The 15,738-nt window shown below is 35.3% G+C and overlaps 1 protein-coding gene across 5 annotated transcripts in view; it reads left to right on the forward strand.

Annotated features, from left to right (window-relative positions):
• ANKS1A (ankyrin repeat and sterile alpha motif domain containing 1A) overlaps positions 1-15,738 on the forward strand; it is a 205,469-nt gene that overhangs the window by 106,450 nt on the left and 83,281 nt on the right. For all 5 annotated transcript variants that reach the window (XR_007953469.1, XR_007953470.1, XR_007953471.1 and 2 more), the window contains one exon: positions 5,414-6,003. Coding sequence is in view for 1 of the 5 variants with exons in the window: in XM_051996444.1 (XP_051852404.1) it covers positions 5,414-6,003 (590 nt within the window). In the remaining 4 variants the exon portion in view is untranslated. The remainder of the gene's footprint in view (positions 1-5,413; positions 6,004-15,738) is intronic.

Consider the following 15,738-nt stretch of genomic DNA (forward strand, 5'->3'; position numbering starts at 1 on the left):
CCCTTTTTATTAGCCTTGTAGACTTGCCAAAAACTTAGTGATTCACAGAAGACAAAATTATTTATTTTTAGTTTTTTATTTTCAAAATATATGCATAGATGGTTTTCAACATTCACCCTTCCAAAACCTTGTGTTCCAGATTTTTTCTTCTTATCTTCCCTCTATCCCCCCTCCCTTAGATAACAAGTAATCCAATATATGTTAAACATGTGCAACAGAATTGCCTTTCTTGGGAGTGTGGGGATTAACAGGGTTGTCTTGAGTATTCAGATTTCAAGGATAATAGCTCAAGTTTTCCATCCTAATTCATTAATTTTTATTCAAAGTGATCCCTAGTATTTTTCTGATAAAGGTTGATTTGGAAAAACTGTAGCTTGTGAGTGGTCTAGCTTGAGGTGTCAGCCCTTCTTCCTATGCATTGGGATTCTGTTTTTATAAGAGATGCTACTTACTTTGTAATTTTTCTTATCTATTCCTCAATTGTGAAATTCAAGACAAAGTGGATGGTTGAGATTGGGTTCTTTGGGTGGCATTGTGATGATGAGAATTGGAATTGTGGAAATAGTAACCATAGAGCCAGTTTGCATTGTGGGTATAATATCATAATATGTATGGTAGAAACAGAGTAACTCCAAATTCAATCCGGGCACCTGGGCATCTGATTCTCCCAATTCCCCAGGAAGTATTGGACTTCACAAGGTCTGAATTGTAATTGCTATCATATAATCATAGGTTTTTAGACCTGAAGAGGAGTAACAAGAAGAGAGGACTGAGCAATGCAGAAAACTAGAAGAAAACAATAGAATGACAGATGTCTTTGAAAAAAATAAAGTCTGATCTAATCAATTGGAAATATATTAAATGCTCTTGGATAGGGCGAGCAAATATAATAAAGATGACAATACTACCTAAACTAATCTATTTGTTTAGCGCTATACCAATCAGACTCCCAAAAAACTATTTTAATGACCTAGAAAAAATAACTAAGTTCATATGGAAAAACAAAAGGTCAAGAATTTCAAGGGCATTAATGAAAAAAAAAAATGAAGGTGGCCTAGCTGTACCAGATCTAAAATTATATTAAAGCAGCGTTCACCAAAACCATTTGATATTGACTAAGAAATAGATTAGTTGATCAGTGGAATAGGTTGGGTTCAAAGGACAAAACAGTCAATAACCTTAATACTTTAATGTTTGACAAACCCAAAGACCCCAGCTTTTGGGATAAGAACTCACTGTTTGACAAAAATTGCTGAAAAAATTGGAAACTAGTATGGCAGAAACTAGGTATTGACCCACACTTAACACCGTACAACAAGATAAAGTCAAAATGGGTTCATGACCTAGGCATAAAGAATGAGATTACAAATAAATTAGAGGAAAACAGGATAGGTTACCTCTCAGACCTGTGGAAGAGGAAATAATTTATGACCAAAGAAGAACTAGAAATCATTACTGATCACAAAATAGAAAATTTTGATTATATCAAATTGAAAAGTTTTTGTACAAACAAAACTAATGCAGACAAGATTAGAAGGGGAGCAATAAACTGGGAAAACATTTTTGCAGTCAAAGGTTCTGATAAAGGCCTCATATCCAAAATATATAGAGAATTGACTCTAATTTATAAAAAAAATCAAGCCATTCTCCAATTTATGGTCAAAGGATATGAACAGACAATTCTTAGATGAAGAAATTGAAACTATATCGAGCCATATGAAAAGATGCTCCAAGTCATTATTAATCAGAGAAATACAAATTAAGACAACTCTGAGATACCACTACACACCTGCCAGAATGGCTAGAATGACAGGGAAAGATAATGCAGAATGTTAGAGGGGATGTGGGAAAACAGGGACATTAATACATTGTTGGTGGAATTGTGAATACATCCAGCCAGTCTGGAGAGTGATTTGGAACTATGCTCAAAAAGTTATCAAACTGTGCATAGCCTTTGCTCCAGCATTGTTACTACTGGGCTTATACCCCAAAAAGATCTTAAAGAAGGGAAAGGGACCTGTATGTGCAAGAATGTTTGTGGCAGGTCTCTTTGTAGTGGCCAGAAGCTGGAAACTGAGTAGATGCCCATCAATTGGAGAATGGCTGAGTAAATAGTAGTATATGAATAATATGGAATATTATTGTTTGGTAAGAAACGACCAACAGGATGATTTCAGAAAGGCCTGGAGAGACTTACACAAACTCATGCTGAGTGAAACGAGCAGGGCCAGGAGATCATTATGTACTTCAGCAACAGTACTTTATGATGATCAGTTCTGATGGACCTGGCCATCATCAGCAAATGAGATGAACCAAATCAGTTCTAATGGAGCAGTAATGAACTGAACCAGCTACACCCAGCGAAAGAACTCTGGGAGATGACTAAGAACCACTACATCGAATTCCCAATTCCTATATTTTTGCCTGCCTGCATTTTAGATTTCCTGTACAATATTTTGGAGTCCGATTCTTTTTATACAGCAAAATAATGTTTTTTATATAGCAAAAAACATATTTATTTTGTATTTAATATATACTCTAATATATTTAACATGTATTGGTCATCCTGACATCTAGGGTAGGGGATGGGGGGAAGAAGGGGAAAAATTGGAACAAAAGGTTTGGCAATTGTCAATGCTGTAAAATTACCCATGCATATAACTTGTAAATAAAAAGCTATTTAAAAAAAGAAAAAAATAGCATTTTCAAAGGAACATTTGATGCAAAAATGAGCATGATTAAAAATGAAATGAGTAGAAATTGAACAGAAGCAAAAGAGATTAAGAATTATATAAGAAAGATCCAGCAACCATGATGGTGTGGTTATTGATCTAGAGTCAGACATCCTGGAGAGTGAAATCAAGGGGACCATTGGAAACATTAACATTATGGATAGAACTAGTAATACAATTCTAGCTGAGCTATTTAAAACCAGAGATGGTGTTAAGTTTTCAATATGCCAACAAATTTCACAGCAGTGACCATTGGATTGGAAAAGATCAATTTACATCCCATTCCTAAAGAAAAGCAATGCCAAGGGATGTTTAAATTATTTATTTATTAATTATTTAAAATATTTATCAAATGTTGGAGAAATCAAGAGAGTTCCAGAAAAACATCTACTTCTGCTTTATTGACTACACTAAAGTCTTTGACTATGTGGATCACAACAAATGTGGCAAGTCCTCAAAGAGATGAGAGTATCAGATCATCTTACTTGTCTCCTGAAAAACTTGTGTATGGTTCGAGAAGCAATAGTCAGAACCAAACATGGTAAAGTTTATTGGTTTAAGATTGAAAAAGAAATACAACAAGGCTGTGTATTGTCATTTTATTTAACTTATTTGCAGAGTACATCATGTGAAATTCTGGAATGAATGAATTAAAGATAGGATTTTAAAATTGCCAGGAGAAATATTAATCATCTAAGATATGCAGATGATACTACTCAGATGATACTCTACTAAGGAGGAATTGAGAAGCTCTTAATGAGAGTAAAAGAGAAGAGTATAAAGGCTGGCTTAAAGCTTAATGTAAAAAAACCTAGAAATTTTGACAACTGCAAAATTTGATGCCAAATGCAAATTTGACATCACAGGCAAAGAGATGGAGAAGAAATGGAATTAGTGTCAGATTTATATTCTTGGGCTCAGATCACTGCAGCCATGAAATTAAAAGATGCTTGCTTCTTGGAAGGAAAGCAATGGCAAACCTGGATAGTATACTAAAAAGCAGAGACATCACCTTACCAACAAAGGTGTAGTCAAAGCTGTGGTTTTTTTCATTAGCAATATATGACTGTGAGAGTTGGACTGTAAGGAATAGACTGCAGAATTGATGCTTTCGAATTATGTTCTGGAGAAGGTTTATGAGAATCTCTTGGATAGCAAGGAAATTAAATCAGTCAATACTTAAAGAAATTAATTCAGGCTATTTATTGGAAGGTCAAATACTGAAGCTAAAGCTTAAATACTTTGACTATATAATGAGAAGACAGAAATCATTGGAAAAGACATTATAATGCTGGGAAAGATTGAAGACAAAATGAAAAAGAGATGGCAAAGAATAAGATAGATAGTCATGGAAACAATGAACACCAACTTGGACAGATTTTGAGAGATAGTGAAGGATAGAAAAGTCTGGTGTGCTGTGGTCCAAAGGGTCAGTCAGTTATGACTGCATAACAGCAGCAAAGTCTTTTTCAGCTCTAAATAATTTGATTTTACCTTTAAGTTTTTTCAGACTAGTTGATATTTACCCTGAAGGCTTGCTTTTTACTTTTTAAGTTTAGTAAACTTATGAGCATTAAAACACTCCTTTCAAATGTATATCATTTATGTCACTGATAACCATTTTAAGATCTGCCTTCTTGCCTGATATCCTTAATTCTTTTCTTCTGAAAACATTAAAATCTTATTTAGGCTCAAGTTAAGGTGGGGGAGGTCTTTGGGTGGTGGTGGTATTGCCAGCGTATTCCAGTTGGCAGTCTGAAACAGTTGGTATTTGATATCCTGTAGTACTTGACTGCATGAACTAATAGCATAGTGTTTCTGGGGCATGCAGGAGATGTTCAGAGGACAGCAAATGTGTCCTGGCATTGACAAATTAGACCATTTTGTTTTCAGTGGTATCAGTTAAGGTTAAACCTAAACAAATAGGAGCAACTGGGAGGATTTGAAGGGAGTGAAATACTCACATTCTTAAGTCTGTGCTTGCCGAGGAAGGATGAGGCGTGGAGTTCCCAATCCCTTGAGGAAGGAAATAGTTATTTCTCTGCTGTTTTGTTTTGAACATTTAGGTTGAGGCATTCCAGAAGTTGCAGGTTGTGTATCATGGCCTCCAACTTTTCTCTGACTTTCTTTGCCAAAGGAAGGGAGGGTGACTCTAAATAATACTTTTGCCTTTATGGAAATGTGTCAGATGTTCCAGGAGTCAGTGTTGCTAGTTAGCCAGTCCTAGTAAGAACTGCATTCTCCTCCCCTCAATCTCCCTCCTCTCCCTTCCTTCCCCCCCCTCCCCTCATACTTTCTCTCACACTCTTACTTTCATTCTCCCTCTCTCATGTTCTGATACTTTCATTTATATTTTCTCTGTAGGATATTGTTAGTACCTCTTCAGGCCTTATATAGCAAGGTCTGATTGTTAATGGTCACAGAAATAAAACAACAAGGAAAGCTTCCAGATTGCATAAATCAGGCCAGTGTTTGGAATTTCATAAATGCAGTGACTTTGGGTACAAATTGAACATTGAGAACAATACAGAACTGTTCTCTCTCTTTTTCTCCCTTTTCTTTGCTTTTTCTGCCTTTAAGTCTCCATCCTGTTTCCCTACCCCCTCTTACTGAGAAACTTGTGACTTCATTGTCTTTTGCTGAGTTTAATTTTTTTATTTCTCTTTCTTCATCTACTCTAGACCACGGGAGGAGCAGCAGCAGCCGGAGCCAGGACTCTGCAGAGGGACTAGACGGGCAGGTCCCAGAGCAGTTCTCAGGTCTGCTGCATGGCTCTTCTCCAGTGTGTGAAATCAGTGAGGACCCTTTCCAGCTTCTTTCCACTGTGAGCCAGGGTGATTCTGAAGGGTCATCCAGACAGGGCACAAGTTACAAAGCTGCTATGCAGTTGGAGGATGCTGCTTTGCACACTCCTGGATCCACCCAGCCCAGCCTTTCTGACCAAAATAAGAAACTGGGTTATTCAGCTGGCCTGCCCACCAGCCACAGCCAATTGGACCCTGAAACTTTGATGCATGAGATATCTCAACACCCTGGTGGTGCCGAGGAAGCAGGAGACTGGACTGGGACCAGGAGTTGGGCCCCTCCCTCTAGCAGACCAAAAGCTGAACTTAAACTCAGCCGCAGTTTGTCCAAGTCAGACTCTGATCTCCTGACCTGCTCACCAACAGAAGATACCACAATGGGGAGTAGGAGTGAGTCCTTGTCCAACTGCAGCATTGGGAAGAAGCGGCTAGAAAAGTCACCATCTTTTGCCTCAGAGTGGGATGAGGTAAGGCTGCCTTCGATTCATAATGTATTTGTCTCTAGAATACTTGGTTTATGTACTAGGTTAGTTGAAGTCTATGAGATAGCTCAATGCATTGACTTATGGGACTGGCAGGGAGTGGTTCTGCTGAAAGATATATTCTCTTCCTGTACTGAGTGTCTCCCCCAAGCCCATTCCCTATTCTCCCCTCCCTCTTACATTTTAGAGTTTCCTTACATATTGATGCAAGTCTAATCCATTAACAGTTAATTGTTAGGACTTCAGACTCCATTGGCACAAGACTTAAAGAGGCACATACAACTCATAAGTGACATGCTATTTCAAAATATTTGGATCCCTTCATCTCGTTGCAGTAATGACTATCTCATTCCCTGGGAATGTGAGAAGCATTAGTATATGTTCTCTAAGTCCTGGGGAGAAAGAGGAAAGACCTAGAATTTTGGAGCAGCTGTGTCCTATTGCTGGACCATATGTCAGATTGGGGATTGGGGGTGGAAAGAGTTTGGTAGAAGCATACTGACATAGGGGATGTTTCATCCCCCACCTGCCACATGAATGTATTTACTCTATTCTCATGAAAGAGCAAATCCTTCCTCTAGGGCATGAGTTCTGCCCATCCCACATTCTCAGGGTTTGTGAGAGTTTGTTGTTGAGAGAAAATAGGAGTGCTAAAGGAGGAGAAAGAATTTAGAGATTATGACATAGGATATTGGGATCTAATGACTTTCTAACAGAGCTGTTACAGAATTGTTGACAACTTGTACATGAATGTTTTCTGTGCCCCATGACTGGTTTCATAAAGTAGAAAAAAATTTATTTACCAAAGGCTGTTAAACACTTAAAGAATGTTAAAAGAGCTGCTTTTCATAGCGAGGAAACTGCCTTTGAAATGCCTCCTGGGCCTGCCTGCCAGTAGCATTTCTAAGAGATGAATTTAGCTTTCTGAGAGAAGAGGAACTGCACAGCTGACTTAGCCTGTTAAGGAGGCTAAGTGTATGATCCAACCAAGTTAGAGAAGGTGGCAGTTACAGCTTTCAAACCAAAATTATTTCCTTTCTAGGTATGGGAAAAAGAATATGTTTAAGCCTGGGGATTTGAAATCATAAATTTAGAACTAGTAGGGACCTTGAAAGCCATTTAGTCCAATCTTCTCTCTTTTTGTTTTAAAATTGTATTACTATCTTTTATTTTTATAGCACTTACATTTTCCTCTCCCTCCCACTTAGAGTGCCATCCTTTTTAACAATAACTAGAAGAAAAGAAAAACAAGGGAGGAAAAAATAAAAATTACCAAGATATCAACTAAATGTGATATATGTTCTACAACTCTGTTCCTTGCCTCTAGTCAAATGTTTTCCAAAGGGAGATAACTTCCCATATCTTTTTGTGAGGGCCAATCTTGGTCATTATAACCTTGCAGCATTCAATATAGATGGTTTTATTGTTGCTGTTCTTCCGGTTTGATCCAGTCATCATGTATATTGTTTTCCTTGTTTAGCTTATTTTATTTTGTCTCCATTGGCATAAGTTTTCCCACTCTTTTTTGTGTTTATCACTTCTTACTACATAGCAGTATTCCATTAGATGCATGTACCAAGACTTGTTTTTACCGATTCCCCAATTGATGAGCATCTACTGTGTTTCTAGTTCTTTACAACTACAAAAAAGTACTGCTATAAATTTTGGTGTATGAGGCTTTTTTATCATTTACCTACTAATGAAATTAATTTTTGGGTCAAAGAGTATAGATAGTTTAATCATTTCTTTACATAATTCCAATTTGCTTTTCAGAATGATTGGACCAATTCACAGCTCTACCAGTGGAGCATTATTATGTCTATCTTTCCATAAACAATTTCAACACTGACCACTCCCATTCTTGGTCATTTTTACTGATTGTAAAGTGAAAACTCAAAATTGTTTGGATTTTTATTTTTTCCAGTTCACTGTCCTATCTCTCATACTTTTCACTTACTTTTTCAACATTGTTATACATTATTCTCCTTTCCATAGTTTCTAGTCCAAGCAAACTAACCTTTCTGAGCTATCTTTGTCTCATGGCACGGTTCTATCTCCATGCCTTGGCACTGACTGTGCCCATGCTTGAAATGCACTCTCTTTTTGTCTCTTCAAATCCCTAGTTTCCTGTATCACTCAGCTCAGTCACCACCTTTATATGCAGTCTATACTGAGCCTTCCCTACTAAAATTACTTTGTATGTACATATATATGTATGTATTTTTATTAAAGCCTTTTATTTACAAAACATGCATGGGTAATTTTTCAACACTGACACTTGCAAAGCCATCTGTTCCAAATTTTCCTTCCTTCCTCCCACCCTCTCCCCTACATGGCAGGTAGTCCAATGTATGTTAAATATGTCAAAATATATGTTAAATCCTATATATATATATATATATATATATATATATATATATATTATATATATATATATATATATACACACATACATATTTATACAGTATCTTGCTTCACAAGAAAAAAATTGAGAAAGAAAACAAAATGCAAGCAGACATCAACAGAAAGAGTGAGAATGCTATGTTGTAGTCACACTCAATTCCCACAGGCTTCTCTCTGGGTGTATATGGCTCTCTTCATCACTGAACAATTGGAACTGGTTTGAATCATCTCATTGTTGAAGAGAGTCACATCCATCAGAATTGATCATCATATAATCTTTTTGTTGCCGTGTATAATAATCTCCTGGTTTTGCTCATTTCACCTAGCATCAGTTCATGTAAGTCTCTCCAGGCCTTTCTGAAATCATCCTGCTGGTCATTTCTTACAGAACATTCATATACCACAATTTACCCAGCCATTCTCCAACTGATGGGTATCCATTCATTTTCCAGTTTCTAGCCCCTACGAAAAGGGCTGCCACAAACATTTTTGCATATACAAGTCCCTTTCCCTTCTTTAATATCTCTTTGGGATATAAGCCCAGTAGTAGTACTTCTGGATCAAAGGGTATGCACAGTTGGATAACTTTTTGAGTATAGTTCCAAATTGCTCTCCAGAATTGCTGGATCCATTCACAGTTCCATAAACAATGTCTCAGTTTTCTCACATCCCCTCCAAAATTCATTATCTTTCCTATCATCTTATCACTACACATCTATCAGATTGGCTATCTCAGAGTTGTCTTAATTTGCATTTCTCTGATCAATAGTGATTTGGAGCACCTTTACATATGACTACAAATAATTTCAGTTTTTTCATCTGAAAAATGTCTGTTCATACCCTTTGACCATTTATCAGTTGGAGAGTGGTTTGAACTATTATAAATTTGAATCAGTTCTCTTATCTATTTTAGAAAATGAGGCCTTTATTAGAACCTTTGAAGGTAAAAATATTTTCCTAGTTTATTGCTTCCCTTCTAATCTTGTCTGCATTAGTTTTGTGTGTACAAAAACTTTTTAGCTTAATATAATCAAAATCTATTTTGTGATCAATAATGATCTCTAGTTGTTCTTTGATCACAAATTCCTTCCTCCTCCACAAATCTGAAAGGTAAACTATCCTATGTTCTTCTAGTTTGTTTATAGTATCATTCTTTATGTCTAGATCATGAACCCATTTTGACCTTATCTTGGTATATGATTAGATGTGGTCTATTCCTACTTTTAGCCATACCAGTTTCCAATTTTCCCAGCGGTTTTTGTCAAATAGTGAATTCTTATCCCAAAAGCTGGGGCCTTTGAGTTTGTCAAATACTAGGTTGCTATAGTCATTGACTATTTTGTTCTGTGAAGCTAACCTACTCCAGTGATCAACTTCTCTATTTCTTAACCAGTACCAAATGGTTTTGATTTGCTGCTTTATAATATAGTTTTAGATCTGGTACAGCTGGGCCACCTTCATTTGCTTTTTTCTTCATTAATACCTTTGAAATTCTTGACTTTTTGTTTTTCCAGATGAATTTTGTTGTCGTGTTTTCTAGGTCAGTAAAATAGTTTCTTGGGAGTTTGATTGGTATAGTACTAAATAGATTAGGTAGTATTGTCATCTTTATTATATTCACCCGATCTATTTTAAGAGCACTTGATATTTTTCCAGTTGTTTAGATCTGACTTTATTTGTGTGGAAAGTGTTTTGTAGTTTTGCTCATATAGTTCCTGACTTTCCCTTGGCAGATATATTCCCAAATATTTTATACTAGCAACATTTATTTTCATTGGAATTTCTCCTTTTTTTTTTTTTTTTTTTTTTAACTCTTGCTGTTGGATTTTGTTAGCAAAGTATAAAAATGCTGATGACTTATGTGGATTTATTTTGTATCTTGCAACTTTGCTAAAGTTGTGGATTATTTCTAATAATTTTTTAGTTGATTCTCAAGCATCCTCTAAGTATACCATCATATCATCTGCAAAGAGTGATAATTTAGTTTCCTCATTGCCTACTCTAATTCTTTTAATTTCTTTTCTTCTCTTAATTACCAAAGCTAGCATTTCTAATACAATATTGAATAGTAATGGTGATAGTGGGCAACCTTGTTTCACCCCTGATCTTATTGGGAATGGTTCCAGTTTATCCATTATCTGTGATGATTGTTGATGGTTTTAAATAGATGCTACTGACTATTTGAAGGAAAAGTCCATCTATTCCTATACTCTCAAGTGTTTTTAATAGGAATGGATGTTGGATTTTATCAAATGCTTTTTCTGCATCATCTGCATGAGATACTCATATGGTTTTTCTTAATTTGGTTATTGATGTAGTCAATTATGCTAATAGGTTTGGTTTTTTAAAAAATATTGAATCAGTCCTGCATTCCTGGTTAAACCTACTTGGTCATGGTGTATTATCCGGGAGGATGATTTTATGTAATCTCTTTGCTAACATTTTATTTAAGATTTTTACATCAACATTCATTAGGGAAATTGGTCAATAATTTTCTTTCTCTGTTTTCATCCTACCTGGTTTAGGTATTACTACCATGTTTGTTTCAAAAAAGGAATTCGGTAGGAATCCTTCATTCCCTATTTTTTCAAATAGTTACATAATATTGGAGTTAATTGTTCTTTAAATGTTTGGTAAAATTCACATATAAATCCATCTGATCCTGGGGATATTTTCTTAGGGAATTGATTAATAGCTTGTTCTATTTCTTTTTCTAAAATGGGACTATTTAAGTAATTTATTTCCCCTTCTAGTAATCTAGGTAATCTATATTTTTTGTAGGTATTTCTCCATTTCACTTAGGTTATCAAATTTATTGTCATAAAGTTGGGCAAAGTAACTCCTAATAATTGCTCTAATTTCCTCTTCATTGGTGGAAAGTTCTTCCTTTTCATTTCTGAGACTAACAATTTGATTTTCCTCTTTCCTTTTTCTAATCAAATTTGCCAAAAGTTTATCTATTTCATTGGTTTTTTCATAAAACTAACTCTTAGTTTTATTTATTAATTCAATAGTTTTTTTTTGTTTGTTTGTTTTTTGTTTGTTTCAATTTTATTGATCTTTTATTTTTAGAATTTCAAGTTTGGTGTTTGCCTGGGGGGGTGGGGGTGTGTGTGGTTAATTTGTTCTTTTTCTAGCTTTTTTAGTTGCAAGCCCAATTCATTGATCTTCTCTTTCTCTGTTTTATGCAAGTAAACATCTAGAGATATAAAATTTCCCCTTATTACCACTTTGGCTACATTCCACAAGTTTTAGTATATTGTCTTATTATTGTCATTCTCTTGAATGAAGCTGTTGTGTCTATGATTTGCTTTTTACCCATTCTTCTTTAGGATGAGATTATTTAGTTTCCAATTTCTTTTTGGTCTATTTTCCCCTGGCCTTTTATTGGATGTAATTTTTATTGTATGGTGATCTGAAAGAATGCATTTATTCATTCTGCCTTTCTGCATTTGATTTTGAGGTCTTTATGTCCTAATAGAGGGCCAGTTTTTGTATAGGTTCCATGAACTGCCAAGAAGAAAGTGTACTCCTTTCTGTCTCCATTCAGTTTTTTTCAAAGCTCTATTATATCTAGTTTTTCTAGTATTCTATTTACCTCTTTTACTTCTTTCTTATTTATTTTGTGGTTTTATTTACCTAGTTCTGCAAGAACAAGGTTGAGATCTCCCACTATTGTAGTTTTGCTGTGTATTTATTTTTGCAGCTCTCCTAACTTCTCCTTTAGGAATTTGGATGCTATATCACTTGGTGCATATATATTCAGTATTGATATTGCTTCATTATCTATGGCACCCTTTAGCAAGATATACTTTCCTTCCTTATCTCTTTTAATTAGGTCAATTTTTGCTTTTGCTTGATCTGAGATCATGATGGCTATCTCTGCTTTTTTTCCCTTCACCTGAAGCATAATAGATTCTGCTCCAGCCTTTTATCTTTACTCTGTATATATGACTCTGCTTTAAATGTGTTTCTTGTAAACAACATATTGATTCTGCCTTTTAATACAGACTGCTATATGCTTCCACTTTATGGGAGAATTCACCCCATTCATATTTATGGTTAAAACTACTAATTCTGTCTTTTCTGCCATCTTATTAACCCCAAATTATACTTTTCTCTTTCCTTTCCCCTTTCTCTCCTCCTCAGTATTTTATTTATTAGCACCACTTGCTAACCTCAAGCAGCCCTCTCCCTTTTGAGTCCCTCCCCCTTTCTTAGATCTTTCCCCTACTATTTCTGTCTCTTCTATTTAGACTACCCCTTCCTTTTTTCCCTTTCCCCTCCCACTTTTCTATAACATGAGAGAAGTTTCTCTATAAACCAAAAAATATTTTCTCTTTGAGCCGTATTTGATAAAAGTAAGATTCACACAATCTTCATCTTCCTCCCTTCTTTCCCTCAAATATAATAGGTTTCCTTTGCCTCTTTGTGAGATGTAATTTCCCTCATTTTACCTCCACTTTCCCCCTTTTCTGGTATAATCCCCTTTCTACCTCTAGTTTCTTTTTTGTATTATAATAGTAAATTCAAATTATACATGCGCTCTCTATGTATACCCATAACAGAAATATAGTTCTCAATAGTTTTTTTTAATCTTTTTATATTGCTCTTGAATTCTATATTGGAGGTCAGATTTTTTGTTTAACTCTGGTCTTTTCATCAGAAATAAATGGAATTCACCTGTTTCATTGAATGTCCATGTTCTTCCCTGGAAGAAAATGCTCAATTTAGCGGGGTAGTTTATTCTTGGCTACATTCCAACTTCCTTTACCTTTTAGAATATTAGATTCCAAGCCTTTTGATCCTTTGAGGTAGAAGCTGCTAGATGCTGAATGATCCTTATTGTGGCTCCATGGTATTTGAATTGTTTTTTTCTGACTGCTTGTAATATTTTTTCCTTGGTTCAGGTTCTGAAATTTAGCCACGATATTCCTTGGACTTTTAATTTTGGAGTCTCTTTCAGGAGGTGTTCGGTGAATCCTTTCAGTGACTATTTTACCTTCTATTGTGTAATATCTGGGCAGTTCTTTCTCTTTGTTGATTTCCTGAAAAATAGTGTCTTTGTTCCTTTTTTCATCATGGTTTTCAAGAAGTCCAATAATCCTTAGACTTTTTCTTCTAGATTTATTTTCCAGGTCAGTTGTCTTCCCAAATAGGTAGTTTACATTTTTTAAAATTTTTCATTTTTTTGGTTTTGCTTGACTGATTCTTGGATGTCTCCTTTGAGTCATTCATTTCCATTTGTTCAATTGTTCAGTTCTGATTTTTAGTGAATTATTTTCTTCATTTACTTTTCTTTTTTTTTCTTTTTTCTTTTTTTTTGCTGAGGCAATTGAGATTAAGTGACTCGCCTAGGGTCACATAGCTAGGAAGTCCAGATTTGAACTTAGATCTTCCTAACTTCAGGGCAGGTGCTCTATCCACTGTGCCACCTAACTGCCCCTCTTCATTTACTTTTTTTTACTTCTTTTTGTATTTGTCCAATTAAAATTTTAAATGAATTGTTTTGCTCTATGTAATTTCTATTTCACAAATTCTGTTTTTAAGAAATTATTTTCTTTTTCCCTTTCACAAATTCTGTTTTTCAGGGAGTTGTTTGGTTTTTAAATTTTGTCAAATCTATTTTTTTAAGAAGTTATATGCTTTTTCCATTTCACTATTTCATAGTGAATTTCCTTCAGATAATTTTTGTGTTTTTTTTCCAAAACCGTCTTGTAAAGTTCTCATTTCCTTTTCCCATTTTTCTTCTAGCTCTCTTTTAAGATCTTTTATAATTTCTTGTAGGAGAACCTTGTGTGATGGAGACCAATTTATATCACCCTTTGTGGCTTCATCTAGAGACAATTTGCGTTTAGTCTCTTCAGGGTTTGAAATCTGTTCCTCTCTTTCACCATAAAAACTATCTATGGTCAGAGCTCTCTTTGCTTTTTTACTCTTTTTTTTTTTTAAAGTTGAGAACTGCTTTTAGGGAAAGGGAAGTTGTCCAAGCTTCCTCTAGAAGCAGCAGTGGCTGTGCTGAACCCATGCTGACTCACTTCTAGTGTTGGGTGAGCATGGCAAGGTCTTATGGAATTCTTGTGTTTCGGGGTTCACTATTGACCGTTTGTGTTTGTGTTGGATGTTTTATAACTTCTCTGCTGTTCTACTTGCTTGCCACCAGGGCAGAGTAGCCAACACTGCTGCTGTAGATTCTTCCCTGTAGATTCTCTGGTGCATGGAGCCCTTACCATCCTGGGCCTGCACAACCTGCACTTGCTGTCTGTGCCCGGCCTGCTTGCGCTTATCCTGCCTTCCTCCGTGCCCAATTGTAACATTTTTTCTGGCGATCTTCGAAATTATCTTCTGCTGGTAATTTGTTACATTTCCAATATTCATGGATTCTGCCAAGTCTCAAGCTGATTCAGAGGCTGGATTTGGGTAATTAGTCTGAAGGTCATGGGAAGAGGTCAGAAAAAAAGTGTGTCCTCTCTGTCATTTTGGCTCCACTCCCTGCATTTATTTTTGAATATACTTGATTACATGTCTCCCTGGATAAGCTGTAAGTTCCTTCATGGTAGAGACTTTTGTGGTTTTGTTTTTATACAAAAGTACAGTGCTCAGCTATTTAGTAGAAACATACTTCGTTTTATTATGCTTTGCTTTATTGTACTTTGCAGATACTATGTAATTTACAAATTGCTTCAAGCAAATCTATTGGTACCATTTTCCAGCATATACACATATATGTAATTTTTCATTGAAGATATAATACTATTGCACACTTTACTATATAGTTAAAACATAATTTTTATAGGCACTAGAAAACCAAAAAATTTGTGTGAATTGCTTTATTGCAATATTCACTTTATTGCTGTGGTCTGAAGCCAAATCCATAATATCTCCAAGATATGTCTGTAAACATTTAATGAGTGCTTATTTTAATTGATTTTTCCTTTCTAGAAGATAATTAGCCTGGGACAAAGCAATCTTATGCAAAAGAAATTTTTCATTGGTGTTATTGAACCTGATAGCATTAAAAGAAAATTTTCCTCAAGAATTAGGAAATCTTTAAAATAATTTATATGACTTTCAGTGTCTGTGCTAATACTTTCTAGGAAAACAGTAACTCCCTTCCTTGTTGTTCTCTTCATCCCATTCTCTTCAATCATCATCTTATCTTTCTCTCCCAGGGAGCTAGTCTAATAAATTACTACATTTTTATAACCCCCATCCCTAAATGTTTTTTAATCTTTTAATGTTATCAACATTTCTGGGAATGGGACTTAAATCCTGAAGAAAAAAGCTAGTTAGTATCCAGGAGATATTTTCTGTAAA

Source organism: Antechinus flavipes, chromosome 4 (genome assembly GCF_016432865.1).
Source record: "Antechinus flavipes isolate AdamAnt ecotype Samford, QLD, Australia chromosome 4, AdamAnt_v2, whole genome shotgun sequence".
Classification (NCBI taxonomy): Eukaryota; Metazoa; Chordata; class Mammalia; order Dasyuromorphia; family Dasyuridae; genus Antechinus; species Antechinus flavipes.